Source organism: Pongo pygmaeus, chromosome 12, assembly GCF_028885625.2.
Source record: "Pongo pygmaeus isolate AG05252 chromosome 12, NHGRI_mPonPyg2-v2.0_pri, whole genome shotgun sequence".
Classification (NCBI taxonomy): domain Eukaryota; kingdom Metazoa; phylum Chordata; class Mammalia; order Primates; family Hominidae; genus Pongo; species Pongo pygmaeus.
In genome coordinates, this window is record NC_072385.2 from 61260326 (window position 1) to 61285875 (window position 25550).

General features: G+C 37.0%; 1 protein-coding gene and 1 pseudogene across 4 annotated transcripts in view; one reads left to right on the top strand and one right to left on the bottom strand.

Annotated features, from left to right (window-relative positions):
• The window catches only part of EXOC6B (exocyst complex component 6B), a 661647-nt gene that overhangs the window by 532112 nt on the left and 103985 nt on the right, over positions 1 to 25550 (top strand). The window contains exon 21 of one of the 4 annotated variants that reach the window (XM_063649356.1): positions 5186 to 5330. The exons of the other annotated variants lie outside the window; for them this stretch is intronic. Coding sequence (XP_063505426.1) covers positions 5186 to 5191 — 6 coding nt within the window. The 3' untranslated portion in view covers positions 5192 to 5330. Of the gene's footprint in view, positions 1 to 5185; positions 5331 to 25550 lie in introns of those variants that run through there. 4 annotated transcript variants of the gene reach the window in all.
• Positions 12979 to 13362, bottom strand: LOC129026376 (small ribosomal subunit protein uS8-like; annotated as a pseudogene).

Consider the following 25550-nt stretch of genomic DNA (forward strand, 5'->3'; position numbering starts at 1 on the left):
TTACATGGAAATTAAACAACCTGCTCCTGAATGACTTTTGGGTAAATAATGAAATTCAGGCAGAAATTAAGAATTTATTTGAAGCTAATAAGAAGAAAGATACAACATGCCAGAATCCCTGGGACACAACTAAGGCAATGAAAAGAAGGAAATTTATAGCACTAAATGCCCACATCAAAAAGTTAGAAAGATCTCAACTAACAACCTAACATCACAACTAAAAGAACTAAAGAATCAAGAGCAAACCAACCCCAAAGCTAGCAGAAGACAAGAAATAACCAAAATCAGAGCTGAACTGAAGGAAATCAAGACACAAAAAAACATTCACAGGATCAACAAATCTAGGAGTTTGTTTTTTGAAAAAATTAGTAAGACATGCTGCTAGCTAGACTAATAAAAAAGAAAAGAGACAAAATACAAATACACACAATAGGAAACAACAAAGGGGATGTTACCACTGACCCCACAAAAATACAAATAACCATCAGAGACTACTACGAACACCTGTATGTGCACAAACTAGAATACTTAGAAGAGATGGATAAATTCCTGGACACATACACCCTCCCAAACCTGAACCAGGAAGAAATTGGTTCCCTGAACAGACCAGTAACAAGCCCTAAATTGAATCAGTAATAAATAGCCTGCCAACCATAAAAAGCCCAGGACTAGATGGATTCACAGCCAAATTCTACCAGATGAACAAAGAAGAACTGGTAACATTGCTACTGAAACTATTCAGAAAACTGAGAAGGAGGGACTCCTCCCCAACTCCTTCTATGAGGCCAGCATCATCCTAATACCAAAACCTGGCAGAGACATAAACACACAAAAAGAAAACTTCAGGCCAACATCCTTGACGAACATTGACACAAAAATCCTCAGCAAAATACTTGCAAACCAAATTCGGCAGCACAATCAAAAAGCTAATCCACCATGATCAAGTAGGCTTTTTCCCTGGGATAGAAGGTTGGTTCAACATATGCACATCAGTAAATGTGATTCATCACATGAACAGAACTAAAGGCAAAAATCACATGATTATATCAATAGATGCAGTAAAGGCTTTTAATAAAATTAAACACTCCTTCATGTTAAAAACTCTCAATAACTAGATATTGCAGGAACATACCTCAAAATAATAAGAGCTGAGGTGGCAAGATGGCCGAAGAGGAACAGCTCCAGTCTGCAGCTCTCAGTGAGATTGATGCAGAAGGAAGGTGATTTCTGCATTTCCAACGGAGGTACCCAGTTCATCTCATTAGGACTGGTTGGACAGGGGGTGCAGCCCACGGAGGGCAATTTGAAGCAGGGTGGGGCATTGCCTCACCCAGGAAGTGCAAGGAGTCGGGGGATTTCCCTCCCCCAGCCAAAGGAAGCCATGAGAGACTGTACCTGGAGGAATGGTGCACTCGCACTCTGGCCAGATACTGCACTTTTCCCCTGGTCTTCACAACTGGCAGACCAGGAGATTCCCTCTGGTGCCTATGCCACCAGGGCCCTGGGTTTCAAGCACAAAACTGGGCAACCATTTGGGCAGACATCAAGCTAGCTGCAGAAGTTTTTTTTTCATACCTCAGTGGCACCTGGAACGCTAGCGAGACAGAACCATTCACTCCCCTGGAAAGGAGGCTGAAGCCAGGGAGCCACGTGGTCTGGCTTGGTGGGTCCCACGCCCATGGAGCCCAGCAAGCTAAGATCCACTGGCTGAAATTCTTGCTGCTAGCACAGCAGTCTGAGGTCGACCTGGGACGCTCAAGTTTGGTGTGGGGAGGGGCGTCCGCCATTGCTGAGGATTGAGTAGGTGGTTTTACCCTCACAGTGTAAACAAAGCTGCCAGGAAGTTCGAACTGGGCGGAACCCACCACAGCTCAGCAAGGCCACTGCCGCCAGACTGCCTCTCTAGATTCCGCCTCTTTGGGCAGGGCATCTCTGAAAAAAAAAAGCAGCAGCCCCAGTCAGAGACTTATAGATGAAACCCCCATCTCCCTGGGACTGAGCACCTGGGAGAAGGGGCTCCTGTGGGCATGGCTTCAGCAGACTTAAACATCCCTGCCTGACGGCTCTGAAGAGAGCAGCAGATCTCCAAGCACAGCATTTGAGCTCTGCTAAGGGACAGACTGCCTCATCAAGTGGGTCCCTGACCCCCATGTATCCTGACTGGGAGACACCTCCCACTAGGGACCAACAGACACCTCATACAGGAGAGCTCTAGAGCTCTGGGACGAAGCTTCCAGAGGAAGGAACAGGCAGCAATCTTTGCTATTTTGCAGCCTCCGCTGGTGATACCCAGGTAAACAGGGTCTGGAGTGGACCTCCAGCAACCTCCAGCAGACCTGCAGCAGAGAGGCCTGACTGTTAGAAGGAAAACTAACAAACAGAAAGGAATAGTATCAACATCAACAAAAAGGACGTCCACTCAGAGACCTCATCCAAAGGTCATCAACATCAAAGACCAAACTCAGATAATCCCACAAAGATGGGGAGAAACCAGCACAAAAAGGCTGAATATTCCAAAAACCAGAACACCTCTTCTCCTCCAAAGGATCACAACTGGATCGCCACAAAGGATCGCCAACAAGGGAACAAAACTGGACGGAGAATGAATTTGACAAATTGATAGAAGTAGGCTTCAGAGGGTGGGTAATAACAAACTCCTCTGAGCTAAAGGAGCATGTTCTAACCCAATGCAAGGAAGCTAAAAGCCTTAAAAAAAGGTTAGATGAATTGCCACTTAGAATAACCAGTTTAGAGAAGAACATAAATGAACTGATGGAGCTGAAAAACACAGCACGAGAATTTTGTGAAGCATACACAAGTATCAATAGCCGAATTGATCAAGCAGAAGAAAGGATATCGGAGATTGAAGATCAACTCAATGAAATATAGCGAGAAGAGAAGATTAGAGAAAAAAGAGTGAAAAGAAATGAACAAAGCCTCCAATAAATATTGGACTATGTGAAAAGACCAAATTTACGTTTGATTGGTGTACCTGAAAGTGACAGGGAGAATGGAACCAAGCTGGAAAAGACTTTTCAGGATATTATCCAGGAGAACTTCCCGAACCTAGCAAGGCAGGCCAACATTCAAACTCAGGAAATAAAGAGAACACCACAAAGATACTCCTGGAGAAGAGCAACCCCAAGACACATAATTGTCAGATTCACCAAGGTTGAAATGAAGGAAAAAATGTTAAGGACAGCCAGAGAGAACAATCAGGTTACCCACAAAGGAAATCCCAACAGACTAACAGCGGATCTCTCTGCAGAAACCCTACAAGCCAGAAGATAGTAGGGGCCAATATTCAACATTCTTAAAGAAAAGAATTTTCAACCTGGAATTTCATATCCAGCCAAACTACGCTTCATAAGTGAAGGAGAAATAAAATCCTTTACAGACAAGCAAATGCTGAGAGATTTTGTCACCACCAGGCCTGCCTTACAAGAGCTCCTGAAGGAAGCACTAAATGTGGAAAGGAACAACCGGTACCAGCCACTGCAAAAACATACCAAATTATAAAGACCATTGACACTGTGAAGAAACTGCATCACCTAACAGGCAAAATAACCAGCTGGCATCATAATGACAGGATCAAATTCACACATAACAATATTAACCTTAAATGTAAATGGGCTAAATGCCCCAATTAAAAGACACAGACTGGCAAATTGGATAAAAAGTCAAGACCCATCAGTGTGCTGTTTTCAGGAGATCCATCTCATGTGCAAAGACACACATAAGCTCAAAATAAAGGGATGGAGGAGTATTTACCAAGAAAATGGAAAGTTAAAAAAAAAAAGCAGGGCTTGCAATCCTAGTCTCTGATAAAACAGACTTTAAACCAACAAAGATCAAAAGAGACCAAGAAGGGCATTACATAATGGTAAAGGATCAATGCAACAAGAAGAGCTAACTATCCTAAATATATATGCACCCACTATAGGAGCACCCAGATTCATAAAGCAAGTTCTTAGATACCTACAGAGACTTAGACTCCCGCACAATAATAGTGGGAGACTTTAACACTCCACTGTCAGTATTAGACAGATCAATGAGACAGAAAATTAACAAGGATATTCAGGACTTGAACTCAGCTCTGGACCAAGCAGACCTAGTAGACATCTACAGAACTCTCCACCCCAAATCAACAGAATATACATTCTTCTCAGCACCACATTGCACTTATTCTTAAGTTGACCACATAATTGGAAATAAACACTCCTCAGCAAATGCAAAAGAATGGAAATCATAAACAGTCTCTCAGACCACAGTGCAATCAAATTAGAACTCAGGATTAAAACAGTCACTCAAAACTGCACAACTACATGGAAACTAACCAACCTGCTCCTGAATGACTACTGGGTAAATAACAAAGTTAAGGCAGAAATAAATAAGTTCATTTAAAGACACAATGTACCATTATCTCTGGGACACAGCTAAAGCAGTGTGTAGAGGGAAATTTATAGCACTAAATGCCCACAAGAGAAAGCAGGAAAGATCTAAAATTGACACCCTAACATCACAATGAAAAGAACTAGAGAAGCAAGAGCAAACACATTCAAAAGCTAGCAGAAGGCAAGAAATAACTAAGATCAGAGCAGAACTGAAGGAGAACACAGGAACAGAAAACCACGTACCACATGTTCTCATATATAAGTGGGAGCTAAATGATGGGAACACACAGACACAAAGAGGGGAAGAAAAGACACTGGGGCCTACTTGGGGGTGGAAGGTGTGAGGAGGGAGAGGAACAGGAAAAAAACAACTATTGAGTTTTGGGCTTAGTACCTGAGTGACGAAACAATCCATACTGCAAACTCCTGTGACACAAGTTTACCTATATAATAAACCTTCACATGTACCCCTGAACCTCAAATAAAAGTAACAAAGATTTCCAAGACATACGAAATTTAAAATGTAAAATCCCACCTTTGCCTAAACATTTATATTTACCTATATATCTATATTTGTTAACAGCTAAATTATCTTTTCATCTTGAAGGAATAGGGTTTCAGGAGGGAAGAAAGGGAGAATTTCCACTTCTATTTGATTGCATTCTTTCAACCTTTAAGAATATGTTCACGTATTACTTACTTTTTCAAAATAAGTGTAAAGGTGGAAATAAATGTAAAGGTGGAAAATCTCACTTAGAAAATTACATTCCTTGTTCTCCTTCCTTTTGCAGGTTTAGCCTCTGCAGAATAGCACCGAAGAAATAAGTCTTCTTTTCACATGACTGTAACTAATCTTCCTTGGGGAATTTCGTCCATGATTAGAAACTGAGGAAAAAAACAGAAAACCATTGTGTTTATCTTGCATTTTCCTTTGCTTAATTTCATCCTATTACACCTAGTTATTTTTAGTCTCTTGAGATGTGTTTTACTCTTCTGTCCTCCTTGACAGTCATCTTCCTTATATACCTAGAGAATTAGTTATGATCACGTCTACTCTATTTCCATTTTCAGTGTATTATGTATACATACTTTTTATTGTGAAACACTTGGAACACTTTTTAGGAGCAGGCAAAATAGAAAGAAAAATAATCATGGAATTATGACATCCTCATCTATCTGCTCTACTCTCCATCTAAATGTATGCTATATATATAAGAGTCTCTCAATAAATAATGAATTATCTTTATCTAAATATTTATGGAGTTCTTTAGAACCTCCCTTCTTCTCTGTTTATGTGTGCTATGAAGAGGACAGTGGCATTGTCATTAGAAATCCAAGGAAATTTGACTGTCTGGTTTTTGGCAACTCGAAGGCTTTTTCTCTGGAAAAGTCTGAAAGACCCACGTTTCTTCTCCCCCAAACATATCAAGGTACTATTTCAGCGAGGTCATACTATATCACATTAGAAACTTACTGTTTTATATTAGAAACTGCCAGAATGAAGAAATATTATTCTATATTCAGCACTTCAGGATTATATGCTAATTTATTCAGGAACAAATTTATTTTAATATATTATTATTTAATATTATTCAAAATTGAGACATACATGTTCAGGATTCTGTTATAACACTCACTGGGTATCCTTGGACAAATCCATAGCCACTCTAGTCCTTGAATTCTTCATCTTTAAGGGGATGTCCTTGTATTTATTTTACAGAGAAATTATGAATTAGTACTTACCGGAAACGCTCCTTACAAAATGTTTAACTTCCTCTTTTGTATGATCTCTTTTTCTACATTCTGAAAAAAATACATATTTTAAGTCTGTTTTTCTCTTCTTAATTTTATGTACAATAATCTAATCTGTTATAAAATAAATAAATTAGAAAGAAGTTTAAAATGTGATATAGTCTAATGGTCAGCCTTTAGGTAGACAGATGCTTCAAGAACTCAGCAGAGTCACCTTTTCTGTGCTTGCAAACCTTCAATCATACAGCATGCAGTTCCTGACATTCAGGAAGTAGTTCTTTAAGCCTTGTTCCACTTCTTACTGTCTTAGTAAACACTAACTGTGGTGTTCCTTGACCATAGACAACAGCTCAGCATCTACTCATAGAAACACTCATTAAACTTAAGGGACAATTTTAACTTACCTGTTCAGTACTTGCAACAGAAAAAGAAAGTGTGGCATGCAAAGCCTAAAACAGTCACTCTCTGGCCCTTTACAGGAAAAGTTTACCACTCCCTGCTCCTACAGCATTACATGCAAGAAAGTGAAAACTCTTATAAAACTTTTAAAGGAGAAAAGTCTCCATAATCAACTTGTCCATGTTTTTAGGCATTAGAAATATATGTATATAGTTTAAGAGAAAAGGATGTAGTTGTATAGAAGTACTGGTAGATAGCATTAAAATTTTTTAAAACATCTTGGGGTCTGGGTAATTTTTTTTTTTTTTTTTTTTTTTTTGAGATGGAGTCTTGCTCTATTGCCAGGCTGGAGTGCAGTGGCGCGATCTCGGCTCACTGAAACCTCCACCTCCCAGGTTCAAGCGACTCTCCTGCCTCAGCCTCCCGAGAAGCTGGGATTACAGGTGCACGCCACCATGCCCAGCTAATTTTTATATTTTTAGTAGAGACGGGGATTCGCCATGTTGGCCAGGACGGTCTCGATCTCCTGACCACGTGATCCACCAGCCTCAGCCTCCCAAAGTGCTGGGATCACAGGCGTGAGCCACCCCACCCAGCCAGAGTAATTTTTGAGAGACATATTTTTAATGTTTAAAAACATTTAAGATACTTAATGTAAATATTTTTAAATACTTAAAAATAAGGAACAAGGTCTGAAATCCCTAATTATCTCAATCAGATTGGGAAATGAGAAGAAGTGTGGAATAGATTGTCTTTTATTCTTGAAACTAATTGCTCATATTTAAAAAATTGAATTGAGATTATTTGTATATATTCTACATTATTAGCAAAGACAAAATCAAAGAAAATATCTATGTAGCAAATGAAAGAAAGCAAAGGAAACAACAAAGCATAAAACCATAGAAAACAAGACCAAGAATCCTCATTATGATAATAAATGTAAATAGATTGTGTCCCTACTAAAAGGCTCAGACTGGCTTAAAATAAAAAAGCAAAGACTTTAATATCAAAAAGTGACTGAAATGTTAAAAGAAAAATAAAACGCAGCGTGGGCAACCCATAATGAGACCCTGTCTCTACAAAAAGGAAAACAAAAATTAGCTGGGCATTTCCTGATTCTGAATGCCTTGAAATTAGAGCTTCATTGGTCAAAATTATAGAGCTTATCAATTGTATTAGATTCTTGGTGGTCTGCTCCTGTTGTAAAAAATCAATTTGAGGACAGGAGAGTAGAATGATTATAATAAATATTAACTTTGGAGGGTAAACAATACATAATTGTTCATTAAATTCTTAGGCCTCCCCATACAAACCATCTTTTCTTTCTGTTTATCATTGTGTTTTTTATCTCCGAATTCTTATGAAAGCCATTTAGACTTGTACTTTATATCTGTTGTTCAAGTTACTGAAGTTGTGATTATTACTAACTTTAATGTTTATTGAAATTCTACTATTGTTTTTTTTTTCACTGGTTCCACTGTCTCCCTTATCATGACTACTTTTATTGTGGACTTCTTCCTTACATCCTATTGAAAATGCAATGCAGTTTTTACTTTTTATTTTCCTCTGGTTTCTGTCTTAAGTCTTTCCAGAAATATTCTTTTCCTCTGGAACTTGATGGTCTCTTACTGTAATCCTAGAGCCTTTTTCCATAGCTTTTTTTTTCCTGATTAGTCATCATAAAAGGAAATATTCAAATACATTGTGTATTTCAACAGATGTATGATTCACTATGGTCTTGTTTACTTGGGTATGTTTGCCATATAGTGTCCCCAGAAATATCAGAAAAGAAAATTAATGCTCTTATATCCAAGTAAGGAGTTAGGACTGTATTACTTATTACAAGCCTCTAATGTTGGCCCATAAGTCACACCATAGCATGTGTTTATTTCTAGGCCAAAAGTTCCAAAACCAGACTTTCACTTTTAAAAACCAGATACCTATTAGCCCTATTTTTGAGTGTGGATGGCCCATCCCAGATCCATAGTTAAAGAGCACATTGATATATGCAATTCCTGTCTACTTAGGAATTATCTCATTTTTAACAATTATTCATCTAATGAAACATTAATGGTTTACTGTTTATCATAAGCCTGCCCTCATTGTCCCTTTCTCTGTATTAACCAGTAGGATAAATGGAAAAGCTGTTACCCCCAACATATCTTCTTCCTTGGGTCCTCCAATCTGTGCCCATGTTGTGTCTCCATTCTTCTACTATATTCTATAGTATATTCTTCTACTATATTATAAAAACATAAGCACTAGGTAGGGACTGAAATGAGTCCCTAGGACTCATTTAGGATATCCAGCTCTGTGTGCCTCAATGAACAGCAATTAATAAGCCAACTGCTGGTGAGGATGCAGAGCAAGCAAGTCTCTCATTTATACAATGCTGGTGGGGACATAAAACGGTACTATCACTCTGGAAAATAGATTGGCAGTTTCTTATAAAATTAAATATGTTTACAAACCATGCAAATCAGCAATTCCACTTCTGGCATTTTTTCCTAGAGAAATGAAAACATGTTTGCACTAAAACTTGTCCATGAGTGTTCAAAGCAGCTTTATTCATAATGGCCAAATACTGAAAACAATCCAAACGTACTTCGGTGCATGAAAGGATAAACAAACTGTGGCCCATCTATACAATAGAATACTACTCAGCAATAAAAAATATTAAGCTATTGATAAAAACTTGGATGGCTCTCAAGAGCATTGTGCTGAGTGGGAAAAAAGTGAATTTCAAAGGGTTTTATATTATATGATTCCATTTATATAACATTCTGTAAGTGACAAAACTGTAATGATGGAGAACACATCAGTGGTTGCCAGAGGTTAGGGTTGCAGAAGGAAGAAGTTGTGACTAGTAGTAAGTAAAACAAAGGAGTTTCTTTATGGTGATGAAACAGTTCTGCATATTCTGATTATTGTGATGGTTACATGGACCAACACATGTGATAAACTTTTATAGAATCATATTCAACACACACACACACACACACACACACACACAAAGGGTGCACGTAAAAACAGGTGAAATCAAACAAGGTCTGTATCTGAATTCCTAGCACTGTACCAACCATCAGTTAACTGGTTTTTGGCAATGTCCTGTGATTATATGAGGTATTATCATCAGGGGAACCTCCCTGAAGGATATACAGACACTCTGTGCTACTTCTGCAACTACTTGTGAGCCTATTTCAGAACAGAAAATTATATTTTAAAAAAGCAGGAACTATGCAACAGAGGGACAGCTACTCAATTTTATGGATTGATATAGACCAGTAGTTATGAAACCTGGTAGATCTTCAGATTCACTTAATGGAGTTTTTAAGGTATACACACAAACACACACACACACACACACACTCTTACTTCTGAATCCTCCTGCCACCACTGTCACCACCATCGGATACCTATGGAATCAGGATCTCTAGAAATTGAGCCAAGGAATCTGTGTTTTCAGAAAATTGCCCAAGGTTAGAAAACACTGTTACAGAGCCTGGTTACTGAGCCAGGGGTAAGAATGGAGAAAACTGGTGAGTCTGTTGTGTATTAACCTTTGATTGTGATTCTCAAATCTGTTCCATTCTTGTTAGTGTGAAAATCCTTTTCAATCCTGGCAATAGGTTAACCATCCATTTTAGAGTTTTGCACTGTTATGCGTTTTAACTTTTTCTTTAAATTTTTATGAATATTTCAGTGGGAAGTTCCTTGAGCCTGTGTCATTAGCTACTAATCATTTAAACCAGAAGCAGGACAATAGTATTCTTGTAGATGTACCTTGTCTTTACCTCATTCACATGTGAATTGTGACTTGATTCCAGCTTTTCTCAGTGAGAGACTGCAGAGTTCTACTTTATTTGATCAGTTTTTCACACTGATGTGGCATCAACATAAATATGGTTTCCCTCAAAATTAGCTAATGAGTGGAAAACAACCAAGGGACACCACAGTGAAAACATCAGTTAGGAAAATTACATCCAAAACCTAAAAGAGGCTGTCACTGAAGTTTTGTTTATGAAAGCTGGAAAAGCTCTCCCTTCTCAGCCACTGAGATTCCTGATGTATTGTTTTTCTACTGAAAGTTATCCAAAGATGTTTTCAGACATTAACTGATGAAAGCCAAATTTATTGAAGGTGGAGGAGAATGTAAAGATCCCTTATATTTGTGAATTTCTCAGTCAGACATGGCAACCTTTTAATAGCTATAGTTGACCAGGTTCTTTTGTGCATGTGAAAAATCAGTTGTGGAGCTAAGAAAATGACTCATCGTGCAGAAAAGACAGATATCTTGTGCTGCTGCAGAGAGCACTGGATCAACAGTCAAGAAACTTGCACGTTTACTCTGACTCTGCCACAAACTAAAAATATATCCTTGGTCAAATTGTCTAACTGCTCTAGCCTCAGTTTCTTTGTCTATAAAAGCTGGGGATAGAAATTATACTAAATTAACATTTTCAAACATTTATGAGCTATGGAATTTACAGTAATTGTAATCTCATTATCAGTCCTCTCTGGAACTTAAAAGATAATGTCATTCTTTAATGATATATGATAAAGAAGCAAACTAAAGAAAAATTCAGATTTTTCATATTATTAAAGATTGCATATTTGATTTCAATATAATATTCATACATTTCAATTAAATACATTTCATCTTTTCCCATATAAAATAGATTTTTAAGCTAATTATATGAGAAAACATAATTTTTGGATATTCTAACTGTAATGTTTTATTGAATTGTTTGGAAATCAAATATACATCCAAATACAGATCCAAATCAATCAACTTATATAACCTGTTGTCTGAAGTTTTTAATCGTGACTATTAAAAACTTTTTTTTATAGTTTTCAAGTTTGGTTTCTAAATAAAATAAAAGTATTTCATGCTAGTAAGTACAAGTATTTCTCTAAAAATAATAGTCTCAATATGAATAATGTTAAATCCCAGTAAATAAAAAGTCATATGAATACAAACATTTTATGTTAAGTATCAGTTTTTAAAAGACTAAGTATATTTTTATGTATATTATAAGGATTCTGATCAGTAAGCGTAATGACAAATTTTGTTGAAGATCATCTTCGAGACTTATTTGAAAAATTGTAATTATTCTTGTGGTCTTCATTTATTTTTATGTTTTACTTTTCTTTATGTTTTCTGCCTTCAACATCATCTATTATGGACAAAATGTAGGTAATATGTGAGTGTATTAGTCATGGTTCTCTGGAGGAACAGAACCAAGAGTCTATAAAAGATGTGTAATATATATCTATATAAATTTGTATACACACACACATACAGATTAACAAGGAATTGGCTCACATGATAATGGAGGCTGACAAGTTCCAAGATATGCAGTTGGCAGGCTGGAGACCCAGCAGAGCCACTAATGTAATTACAGTTCAAGTTCAAAGACCTGAGAACCAGGAGAGCCAATGGTGTAGTTCTAGTCCAAATGCCAGCAGGCTTGAGACCCAGGAAAAGTGAATGGTTTGGTTCGAGTCCAAAGGCAAATAAAAACTGATGTCTCAGCTCAGAGGTAGTCAAGCAGGAGGAATTTCTCACAGAAAAGTCAACTTTTTGGTTTTTTTCAGGCCTTCAACTGATTAGGTGAGGCCCATCCACATTAGAGAGCACAATCTACCTTTTCTTTAGAGATGAGGTCTCACTTTGTTACCCAGGCTGAAGTGCAATGGTGTGATCATAGCTCACTGCAGGCTCGATCTTCTGGGCCCTCCCACCTCAGCCTCAGGGACTATAGGTACTACAGGCATGAGCCACTGTACCTGGCTGGCAATCTTCTTTACTCAGTCTACCAATTCAGGTGTGAATCTCATCTAGAAATACCCTCACAGAGACACCCAGAATAATGTTTGACAAAATATCTGGGCATTCTGTGGCTCAGTAAAGTTGATACATAAAATTAACCATCACAATGAGCAAAAATGAGAACATTTTCAAATTTTATAATAGTTAAAAAATACACACACACATACACACACAGACACACACTCACAGCATGCAGCTGTTTTCAGCTGAGTGGAATACCAACCCAGTGACTGGATCATGAGTACAGCTTTCTGATCCACTGGCTGCTACTCATGACTTAATCTGTATTCACTTAGAGGATCTCCAGCAGTATATATTTAAAGAGGGAAAGTAAATATTCTATTTATTGACATTTTGAAGTAAACATTTTATTATAGAACAGAAAGATCTATAAATCATAATTATATGGCTTCATGCATTTTCACAAAGTGAATATACTCATGAAACTCTGATCAAAATAGAGAATATTACCGACATCCCTCAAAGGCCCCTTGTTCCTGCTTCCAGTTCCAATGCCTCACAGCCAGAAGTAATTAATATGTATATTTCTCTTTTTTTTTGGCCCATGAGCCATTTTATTTGTAAATATGTATTGCATCTCTAGAAAAAGAATCCCAGGATTTCCCCTCCTGTGTGTTTTCATCTTGCTTCTTCATGGTCCGTGATACCAGCTGAGGTTGTCAATACAATGAAACTAAACTGGCGGGATTATTATTCTGCCATTTTTCTAGATCTTTGAGTTGCACAGCAAATCTGGGGCTGATAACTCCACACTTGTTTAGCCTGCTTGTGAGGTTCACAATAATTTTCCCAGCTCTGTGATTTTCAATGATTTTAAATTCACCAATGTAACCATGCTTCAGCAACACAGTTAGAAACTGGACAATGACTTTGGAGCACAGCCTAATAAGAACGTGGCATTTGCCTCTCTTCAGCATTGTTGATGCTGTTAGAAGCATCATCCAGGACATTCATGTGTACCATTTTGGTGGCACGGAATGAGTTTATCTATCTATCTATCTATCTATCTATCTATATATAGATAGATAGATAGATAGATAGATAGATAATTTCTATCAGATTGATTAGTTGGCCAGTTTTATACTTTATATGAGTGGGATTACGTAGTATCTAGTGGGATTATATAGTATTTACTCTTATGTGTCTAGCTTCTTTCATTAAACATTATATTGATGAGTCATCCAAACTGTTGTATGAAGCAGTTTATTCTTTCTCATTGCTGTAAAGTATTATATTATATGACTATGACATACTTTGTTATATTGATCTCTATTTGATTGTTGATGGACATTTGGGTTGTTACAGATTGAGTTTTTTTGTCGTTTTTTCTTTTTTTTCTTTTTACAAATAGTGCTGCTGTGAACAGTCTTGTATATATCTTTTAGTGTACTCATTTCTGTTGGGTATATACCTAGGATTGCAGTTGCGGGTCATAGAGTCTATGTATGTCATGGAATCTATGTATGTAGCTAATAATAGTTTTTCAAAGTGATTGTAATCAGTTTATACCAAGAGCAAAGATAACTCAAGTTCTTCCATATCCCCAAAACACATGGTATTATATTGGTATTTTATTTTTAGCCATCTTAGTGAATGTGTATGGTATCTCATTGTAAGTTTATTTTCTATTTCCCTAATACTAATGATGTTGAGCAACCTTTCATATGTTAATTGGCCATTTTGATACCTTATTTTTGAAGTACCATTTCATGTCCTTTGCCAAATTTTCTATTGGATTTCCTTGCATAAAATAGCCTTTTCAGGTTTTAGAATCAAAGTTATACAAGTCTAATAAAAATAAATTGGAAGTATTCCTTAATTTTATTTCTGAGGAAGAATTTATGTAAGATTGGCTTTACTTCTTTCTTCAGTGTTATAAAGATTCACCAGTAAAATTATATGGACCAGGAAATTTCTTTATGGGAAGTTTATTAATTATGGACTTAATTAATACATAAGTGAATAGTCAGATCTTCTGTTTATTCTTATATCAGTTTTGGTAAATTGTGTTTTCTAGGAATTTGCCTGTTTCATCTAAATTTCCAAATCTGTTGGCATAAAGTCATTCATAATATTCTCTCGTTATATTTTTAATATCTGTAGGATCTGCAGTTATATGCCCTTTTTCATTCCTACTATTGGTTATTTGTGCCTTCTTTCTTTTTTCTTCACATTATTGATGGAGGTTTATCATTTTTACAAGTCTTTTCAAAGAAGCATTTCTTTGCCTTTGTTGATTCCACTTTGGATTTATATTCTTTATTTTTTTACTTTATTTTATTTTATTTTATTTATTTATTTATTTATTTTGAGATGAAGTCTCACTCTGTTGGCCAGGCTGGAGTGTAGTGGCGCCATCTCTGCTCACTGCAAACTCCACCTCCCGGGTTCACGCCATTCTCCTGCCTCAGCCTCCCAAGTAGCTGGGACTACAGGTGCCTGACACCACGCCCGGCTAATTTTTTTTGTATTTTTAGTAGAGACGGGGTTTCATCGTGTTAGCCAGGATGGTCTCAATCTCCTGACCTCATGATCTGCCCACCTCGGCCTCCCAAAGTGCTGGGATTACAGGCTTGACCACCACGCTCGGCCTACATTTATATTCTATTTCTGATTTTTTTTCTATTAGCAGTAGCAGCAGCAGCAATAGTAGTTTGCTATTCTTTAACTTCTTGAGATGCATACCTAGATCCATAATTCTTCTTTTTCAGTCTTTATTTTTTAATGTGTGCATTTAAAGCAATACATTTTCCTGAGACACATTTTTAGCTTTACCCCACTGATCTTGATATGTTTTTCTTTTTAGCCTTCAACGCAAAATATTTTCTAATTTCCGTTTTAATTTCTTCTTGAAACATGAGTAATTTAGTAGGGTACTCTTTTCTGTTTTTGAATTTGCTAGGTATCTTTTTTTAAAAAGGACTTCATATTTTTACAGCAATTTTAATTTTACCACAAAATTAAGAGGAATATACAGAGATGTCCTAGGTCCTTCTTGCCCCTTCTACATGCATAGCCTCCCTCATTATTCATATTCCCCCCAGAGTGGTATGTTACATGTGATAAACATACACTGACATATCATTATCACCCAAAATTGGTAATTTGCATGAGGGCTCACTCTTGATGTTGTATATTCTATTGATTTGGACAAATATCTAATGACAAGTATCCATCATTATAGTATCATACGTAGTATTTTTGATGCCCTAAAATCCTCTGTACTCCACCTCTTCATTCCCTTGTTCCCCCAACCCCTGGCAGCCACTAATCTTTTTATTGTCCCCCTCATTGTGCCTTTTCCAAGATGTCATGTAGTTGGAATCATGTAGTATGTAACCTTTATTAGACTGGCTTCTTTAACTTAGTAATATGCATTTAAATTTCCTCCGTAATTTTTCATGGCTTAATGGCCCATTTCTTCTTAATGTGCTGAATAATATTTCATTGTCTGGATTTACCACATTCATTTATCCATTCACCTACTGAAGGATATCTTGATTGCTTCCAAGTTTTAGCAATTATGACTGTAGTTGCTATAAACATTCATGTGCAGATTTTTGTGTGAATATAAGTTTTCAATTCCTTTGGGAAAATATCAGGGAGTATAATTGCTGGATCATATGGTGAGAGTATGTTTAGTTTTGTAAGAAACCACCAAACTATTTGTCTTCCAAAGTGACTATACCATTTTGCATTTTCACCAACAATAAGTGAGAGTTCCTGTTGTTCTACATTCTCACCAGCATTTGGTGTTTAGCAGTGTCCTGGATTTTGGCCATTCTAGTAGGTGTATAGTGGTATCTCCTTATTGTTTTAATTTGCATTTCCCTGAGGACATATGATGTGGATCGTCTTTTTAATATGCTTATTTGATGCCGTGATATCTTCTTCAGTGAGGTATCTGTTAAGATCTTTGCTCCATTTTTTAATTGGATTGTTTGTTTTTTTATTGTGCACTTTAAGAGTTCTTTGTATCTTTTGGATAATAGTCCCTTATCAGATGTGTCTTTTGCAAATATTTTCTCCCAGTCTGTGGCTTATCTTTGTATTCTTTTGAGTGTCTTTTACAGAGCAGAAATTTTTAATTTTAATGAAGTCCAGCTTATAAATATTTTATTTCATGGATTGTGCCTTTAGAGTCATATCTAAAAAGAAGTCATTGCTAATTCCAAGGTTATCTAGATTTTCTCTTATGTTATCTTCTATGAGCTTTATAGTTTTGTATTTTACATTTATTTCTGTGATGCATTTGTAGTTTATTTTTTTGAAAGCTGTGAGTTTGTGTCTAGATTCTTTTCTTTCGTTCATGTGGTTGTACAGTTGTTCCAGCACATTTGTCGAAAAGAACATCTTTGTTCCATTGTTTTGCCTTTGCTTGTCAGGGGTCTATCTTTTTTTAATATATTTTTCTGACTATATTTATGTGGGTCTGTTTCCGTGCTTTCTGTTTTGTTGCTTTGATCTATTTGCCTAGTCATTCACCAATACCACACTGCCTTGATTACTATAGCTTTATAGTAAGTCTTGAAGTCTGATAGTGAACAAAGTCTGACTTTGTTCTTCTTTGATATTGTGTTGGCTATTCTGGGTATATTGCCTCTTCATATAAACTTTAGAATCAGTTTATCAACATCCATAGAAAAATTTACTGGGGTTTATATTGGGATTGCATTGAATCTATAGATCAAGTCGGAAAGAACTGATACCTTGACAATATTGTCTTCCTATCCATGAATATGAAAAACTCATTTATTTGTTATTCTTTGATTTTTTTATCAGAGTTTCATAGTTTTTCTCATGTAGATCTTGATGACATATTTTGTTAGATTTATACCTAAGCATTTCATTCTGGGGGTGCTTATATAAATGACATTTTGCTTTTAATTGCAAATTCCACTTGTTCATTGGTGGTATATAGGAAAGTGAATAATTTTTGTATATTAACCTTGTATCCTGCAACCTTGCTGTAATCACTTATTAGTCCCAGGAAATTTTGTCAGTTCTTTTGGATTTTCTATAGAAAATCATGTCTTCTACAAAAGAAAAAAAGACAGTTTTCTTTCTTCTCTTTCAATTAGTATGCGTTTTATTTCCTTTTTTGTCTTATTGCATTAGCTAGGACTTCCAATAATATGTTGAAAAGGAGTGGTTTTGATCTTAGTAGGAAAGTTTGTTCTTGATCTTGATCTTAGTAGGAAAGCTTATAGTTTCTCATCATTTAGTATGATGTTAGCTGTAGGTTTTTTGTAGATGTTCTTTATCAAATTGATAAACTTTTCCTACTGTGTTGAGGGTGTTTTTATCGTGAATAGTGTTGGATTTTGTCAAATACTTTTTCTGTATCTGTTGATATGTTTGTGTAATTTTTCTTTCTTAGCCCATCGATATAATGGATTACATTGATTTATTTTCAAATGTTAGTCCAACCTTGCATACCTGGGATAAATCCCACTTAGTTATGGTATACAATTCTTTTATACATTGTTGGATTTGATTTGCTAATATTTTGTTGAGGATGTTTGCATCTATGTTTATGAGTGATATTGATCTGTAGTTTTCTCGTAATATCTTTGGCAAGACTTGATATTAGGGTAATGCTGGCCTCATAAAACAAATTAGGAAGTATCCTTCTACTTCTGTGTTTTGAAAGATTTTGTAAATAATTCCTATAATTTTGTCCTTAAATATTTGGTATAATTCACCAGTGAACCCATCTGTACTTGGGGCTTTCTGTTTTAGGAGGTTATAATTGTTGGTTCAATTTCTATAATATTTATATGCTTTTTCAGATTGACCACTTCTTCTTGTGTGAGTTTTGTCAGACTGTGTTTTTTACGCAATTGATCCATTTAATCTAGGTTATCAAATTTGTGGGCAAAAAGTTGTTCACAATATTTCTTCCACATGGAGTATTATAGCTGGCTATAATTGGGTTATTTCCCCTCCCCCAGGTCAGTTAGGCTTTGATAAAATCACAGTAGGTTAGGGATTAGGTTAGGGTTTGGTTAACTAGTTTCTCCTGGGGCAGACCTTGTTAAGAAATACAGAGGAATGGTTCCTTTACCCCTCCCCCTGCTGAGACTCAGAAGAATTTTTTTTTTGATATTTACTGTGAGAATCTGGCCAACCTCCTAGAGTTAAAACTCACAAAATCATGCCCCTCCACCCACTCCTCCATGGCTGGGTTCTCCTGGAACTTTTAACTCTAGACTTGTCCAATCCTAGCCTTCAGCAATTCCTCAACTATAGTTCATGTTTTCCTACTGCAGCACTGGTTCCCATAGAGGTTTCTGCTTCCAGTATGTTGTGACTCTCTTTATCTATCTGTCCTTCCAATTTGAGAGGCAGCAGTTTACCCTGTGCTCTTGCTTCTTTTACAAATCTAGGAATTGTTGATTTTTCAGTTTGTTCAGCTTTTACTTGTTAGAATGGAGTGGTGACTTCCAAGCTCCTCTCATACAGATCTGAAAACCGAAGTCCCTACAGCTGTCTTTTTGTATTGATTTCTAGCTTGATTTTACTGTGGTTAGAAAACATAATGGAATTATTCCTAGTCGTTTGAAGATTGTTCAACCTTTTGGCTTAGCATATGGTATATTTTGGTAAATGTCTTATGTGTCCTTTAAAAGATGTTTTCTGCAGTTATTGGGTGTAGTGTTCTATAGACATCAATTAAATCAAGTTTGTTAATCATGATAGGCAAGTTTTCTATATCTCTAATGATTTTTTAGTTTGTTCTAATTGTTTTGTCAGTTATCAAGAGAGGTATGCAACTCTCAAATTATGATTATGAGTTTATTTCTCCTGTTAGTCCTGCCATTTTTTCTTAACATATATTAATGCTATGTTACTAGGATTGTTGCATCTTCTGCGCAGATCAACTCTTTTAACATTATGATATTCCTTTTTTAATGCTTCTTGCCCAAGGGTCTACTTTGTCTGATGTTAGTATAGTCATGCCAGCTTTCATTTTGGCTAGTATTTGCATGATATGTATTTTTCCATCATTTTCTTTTCAATTTTTCAAGATTGTTATTTTTAAGGTATGCTCTAATGAGCAGCGTGGAGAGTGCTTCTTTGTTCTAATAAGGTCTGCTTTTTAATTGGAGTATTTAGTTAATTTGCATTTACATTAATTACGGATACACTGGTATTTAAATATACTCTTATACTTTCTGTTTTCTACTTCTGTTTCTCCCTTTCTTTTTTTTTTTAACTTTTTCCTCCTTTCCTGTCTTTTAAAACAGTAATTATATTTGATTGCTCTACTTTTATTTTCTATTAGCCTGTTAATTATACTATCTTTTATCCTTTTACTGGTTATCCTGAACTCTACAACAATCATTCTTATTAGTCTAATATAATTGTAACAAATCCCAGAAAATCTTCAACTTTAGACTACTTTAATTCAATGTATTCCATTCCTACATTTTTATTGCTGCTATTGTGCATTTTGACTTCATATTTTAAATCCCAAAGATCATTAGTATTATTTTTAGTATAGACAATATTTATTTACATGTATCCATCTATTTACCCTTTTGTTGCTTTTCATAAATAAAAAATATTTATTTTAGTGTAGGCCTACAGATGTTGAATTATCTCAGGTTTTGTTTGCCTGGAAAAGTCTTTTTGTTGGCAGGGGGTGAGGAGGGCTTCATTATTGAAGAACATTTTCCTTGGGTATTGAATTCTAAGTTGCCAATTATTTTCTTTCTTTTTTTATTATTATACTTTAAGTATTAGGGTACATGTGCACAATGTGCAGGTTAGTTACATATGTATACATGTGCCATGCTGGTGTGCTGCACCCATTAACTCGTCACTTAGCATTAGGTATATCTCCTAATGCTATCCCTCCCCCTCCCCCTACCCCACAACAGTCTCCAGAGTGTGATGTTCCCCTTCCTGTGTCCATGTGTTCTCATTGTTCAATTCCCATCTATGAGTGAGAACATGCAGTGTTTGGTTTTTTGTCCTTGCAATAGCTTACTGAGAATGATGATTTCCAATTTCATCCATGTCCCTACAAAGGACATGAACTCATCATTTTTTATGGCTGCATAGTATTCCATGGTGTATATGTGCCACATTTTCTTAATCCAGTCTATCGTTGTTGGACATTTGGGTTGGTTCCAAGTCTTTGCTACTTTGAATAGTGCCGCAATAAACATACGTGTGCATGTGTCTTTATAGCAGCATGATTTATAGTCCTTTGGGTATATACCCAGTAATGGGATGGCTGGGTCAAATGGTATTTCTAGTTCTAGATCCCTGAGGAATCACCACACTGACTTCCACAATGGTTGAACTAGTTTACAGTCCCACCAACAGTGTAAAAGTGTTCCTATTTCTCCACATCCTCTCCAGCACCTGTTGTCTCCTGACTTTTTAATGATCGCCATTCTAACTGGTGTGAGATGGTATCTCATTGCGGTTTTGATTTGCATTTCTCTGATGGCCAGTGATGCTGAGCATTTTTTCATGTGTCTTTTGGCTGCATAAATGTCTTCTTTTGAGAAGTGTCTGTTCATGTCCTTCGCCCACTTTTTGATGGGGTTGTTTGTTTTTTTCTTGAAAATTTGAGTTCATTGTAGATTCTGGATATTAGCCCCTTGTCAGATGAGTAGGTTGCGAAAATTTTCTCCCACTTTGTAGGTTGCCTGTTCACTCTGATGGTAGTTTCTTTTGCTGTGCAGAAGCTCTTTAGTTTAATGAGATCCCATTTGTCAATTTTGGCTTTTGTTGCCATTGCTTTTGGTGTTTTAGACATGAAGTCCTTGCCCATGCCTATGTCCTGAATGGTAATGCCTAGGTTTTCTTCTAGGGTTTTTATGGTTTTTAGGTCTAACGTTTAAGTCTTTAATCCATCTTGAATTGATTTTTGTATAAGGTGTAAGGAAGGGATCCAGTTTCAGCTTTCTACATATGGCTAGCCAGTTTTCCCAGCACCATTTATTAAATAGGCAATCCTTTCCCCGTTGCTTGTTTTTCTCAGGTTTGTCAAAGATCAGATAGTTGTAGATATGCGGCGTTATTTCTGAGGGCTCTATTCTGTTCCATTGATCTATATCTCTGTTTTGGTACCAGTACCATGCTGTTTTGGTTACTGTAGCCTTGTAGTATAGTTTGAAGTCAGGTAGTGTGATGCCTCCAGCTTTGTTCTTTTGGCTTAGGATTGACTTGGCAATGCGGGCTCTTTTTTGGTTCCATATGAACTTTAAAGTAGTTTTTTCCAATTCTGTGAAGAAAGTCATTGGTAGCTTGATGGGGCTGGCAATGAATCTATAAATTACCTTGGGCAGTATGGCCATTTTCACGATGTTGATTCTTCCTACCCATGAGCATGGAATGTTCTTCCATTTGTTTATATCCTCTTTTATTTCATTGAGCAGTGGTTTGTAGTTCTCCTTGAAGAAGTCCTTCACGTCCCTTGTAAGTTGGATTCCTAAGTATTTTATTCTCTTTGAAGCAATTGTGAATGGGAGTTCACTCATGATTTGGCTCTCTGTTTGTCTGTTATTGGTGTATAAAAATGCTTGTGATTTTTGTACATTGATTTTGTATCCTGAGACTTTGCTGAAGTTGCCTATCAGCTTAAGGAGATTTTGGGCTGAGACGATGGGGTTTTCTAGATATACAATCATGTCATCTGCAAACAGGGACAATTTGACTTCCTCTTTTCCTAATTGAATACCCTTTATTTCCTTCTCCTGCCTGATTGCCCTGGCCAGAACTTCCAACACTATGTTGAATAGGAGTGGTGAGAGAGGGCATCCCTGTCTTGTGCCAGTTTTCAAAGGGAATGCTTCCAGTTTTTGCCCATTCAGTATGATATTGGCTGTGGGTTTGTCATAGATAGCTCTTATTATTTTGAGATACATCCCATCAATACCTAATTTATTGAGAGTTTTTAGCATGAAGTGTTGTTGAATTTTGTCAAAGGCCTTTTCTGCATCTATTGAGATAATCATGTGGTTTTTGTCTTTGGTTCTGTTTATATGCTGGATTATATTTATTGATTTGCGTATGTTGAACCAGGCTTGCATCCCAGGGATGAAGCCCACTTGATCATGGTGGATAAGCTTTTTGATGTGCTGCTGGATTCCGTATGCCAGTATTTTATTGAGGATTTTTGCATCAATGTTCATCAAGGATATTGGTCTAAAATTCTCTTTTTGGTTGTGTCTCTGCCTGGCTTTGGTATCAGGATGATGCTGGCCTCATAAAATGAGTTAGGGAGGATTCCCTCTTTTTCTATTGATTGGAATAGTTTCAGAAGGAATGGTACCAGTTCCTCCTTGTACCTCTGGTAGAATTCGGCTGTGAATCCATCTGGTCCTGGACTCTTTTTGGTTGGTAAGCTATTGATTATTGCCACAATTTCAGATCCTGTTATTGTTCTATTCAGAGATTCAACTTCTTCCTGGTTTAGTCTTGGGAGAGTGTATGTGTCGAGGAATTTATCCATTTCTTCTAGATTTTCTAGTTTATTTGCGTAGAGGTGTTTGTAGTATTCTCTGATGGTAGTTTGTATTTCTGTGGGATCGGTGGTGATATCCCCTTTATCATTTTTTATTGCGTCTATTTGATTCTTCTCTCTTTTTTTCTTTATTAGTCTTGCTAGCGGTCTATCAATTTTGTTGATCCTTTCAAAAAACCAGCTCCTGGATTCATTAATTTTTTGAAGGGTTTTTTGTGTCTCTATTTCCTTCAGTTCTGCTCTGATTTTAGTTATTTCTTGCCTTCTGCTAGCTTTTGAATGTGTTTGCTCTTGCTTTTCTAGTTCTTTTAATTGTGATGTTAGGGTGTCCATTTTGAATCTTTCCTGCTTTCTCTTGTGGGCATTTAGTGCTATAAATTTCCCTCAACACACTGCTTTGAATGTGTCCCAGAGATTCTGGTATGTTCTGCCTTTGTTCTCGTTGGTTTCAAAGAACATCTTTATTTCTGCCTTCATTTCGTTATGTACCCAGTAGTCATTCAGGAGCAGGTTGTTCAGTTTCCATTTAGTTGAGCGGTTTTGAGTGAGTTTCTTAATCCTGAGTTCTAGTTTGACTGCACTGTGGTCTGAGAGACAGTTTGTTATAATTTCTGTTCTTTTACATTTGCTGAGGAGAGCTTTACTTCCAACTATGTGGTAAATTTTGGAATAGGTGTGGTGTGGTGCTGAAAAGAATGTATATTCTGTTGATTTGGGGTGGAGAGTTCTGTAGATGTCTATTAGGTCCGCTTGGTGCAGAGCTGAGTTTAATTCCTGGGTATCCTTGTTAACTTTCTGTCTCGTTGATCTGTCTAATGTTGACAGTGGGGTGTTAAAGTCTCCCATTATTATTGTGTGGGAGTGTAAGTCTCTTTGTAGGTCACTCAGGACTTGCTTTATGAATCTGGGTGCTCCTGTATTGGGTGCATATATATTTAGGATAGTTAGCTCTTCTTGTTGAATTGATCCCTTTGCCATTCTGTAATGGCCTTCTTTGTCTCTTTTGATCTTTGTTGGTTTAAACTCTGTTTTATCAGAGACTAGGATTGCAACCCCTGCCTTTTTTTGTTTTCCATTTGCTTGGTAGATCTTCCTCCATCCTTTCATTTTGAGCCTATTCGTGTCTCTGCACGTGAGATGGGTTTCCTGAATACAGCACACTGATGGGTCTTGACTCTTTATCCAATTTGCCAGTCTGTGTCTTTTAATTGGGAGCATTTAGTCCATTTACATTTAAAATTAATATTGTTACGTGTGGATTTGATCCTGTCATTATGATGTTAGCTGGTTATTTTGCTCGTTAGTTGATGCAGTTTCTTCCTAGTCTCGATGGTCTTTATATTTTGGCATGATTTTGCAGCGGCTGGTACCGGTTGTTCCTTTCCATGTTTAGTGCTTCCTTCCGGAGCTCTTTTAGGGCAGGCCTGGTGGTGACAAAATCTCTTAGCATTTGCTTGTCTGTAAAGGATTTTATTTCTCCTTCACTTATGAAGCTTAGTGTGGCTGGATATGAAATTCTTGGTTGAAAATTCTTTTCTTTAAAAATGTTGAATATTGGCCCCCACTCTCTTCTGGCTTGTAGAGTTTCTGCCGAGAGATCCGCAGTTAGTCTGATGGGCTTCCCTTTGTGGGTAACCTGACCTTTCTCTCTTGCTGCCCTTAACATTTTTTCCTTCATTTCAACTTTGGTGAATCTGACAATTATGTGACTTGGAGTTGCTCTTCTCAAAGAGTATCTTTGTGGTGTTCTCTGTATTTCCTGAATCTGAATGTTGGCCTGCCTTGCTAGATTGGGGAAGTTCTCCTGGATAATATCCTGCAGAGTGTTTTCCAACTTGGTTTCATTCTCCCCGTCACTTTCAGGTACACCAATCGGACGCAGATTTGGTCTTTTCACATAGTCCCATATTTCTTGGAGGCTTTGTTTGTTTCTTTTTATTCTTTTTTATTCTTTTTATTCTTTTTTCTCTAAACTTCCCTTCTCGCTTCATTTCATTCATTTCATCTTCCATCACTTTCTTCCAGTTGATCGCATCGGCTCCTGAGGCTTTTGCATTCTTCACGTAGTTCTCGAGCCTCGGCTTTCAGCTCCATCAGCTCCTTTAAGCACTTCTCTGTGTTGGTTATTCTAGTTACACATTCATCTAAAGTTTTTTCAAAGTTTTCAACTTCTTTGCCTTTGGTTTGAATTTCCTCCTGTAGCTCGGAGTAGTTTGATCATCTGAAGCCTTCTTCTCTCAACTCGTCAAAGTCATTCTCCGTCCAGCTTTGTTCCGTTGCTGGTGAGGAACCGCGTTCCTTTGGAAGAGGAGAGGCGCTCTGCTTTTTAGAGTTTCCAGTTTTTCTGCTCTGTTTTTTCCCCATCTTTGTGGTTTTATCTACTTTTGGTCTTTGATGATGGTGATGTACAGATGGGTTTTTGGTGTGGATGTCCTTTCTGTTTGTTAGTTTTCCTATAACAGACAGGACCGTCAGCTGCAGGTCTGTTGGAGTTTGCTAGAGGTCCACTCCAGACCCTGTTTGCCTGGGTATCAGCAGTGGTGTCTGCAGAACCGCGGATTTTCATGAACCGCAAATGCTGCTGTCTGATTGTTCCTCTGGAAGTTTTGTCTCAGAGGAGTACCCGGCCGTGTGAGGTGTCAGTCTGCACCTACTGGGGGGTGCC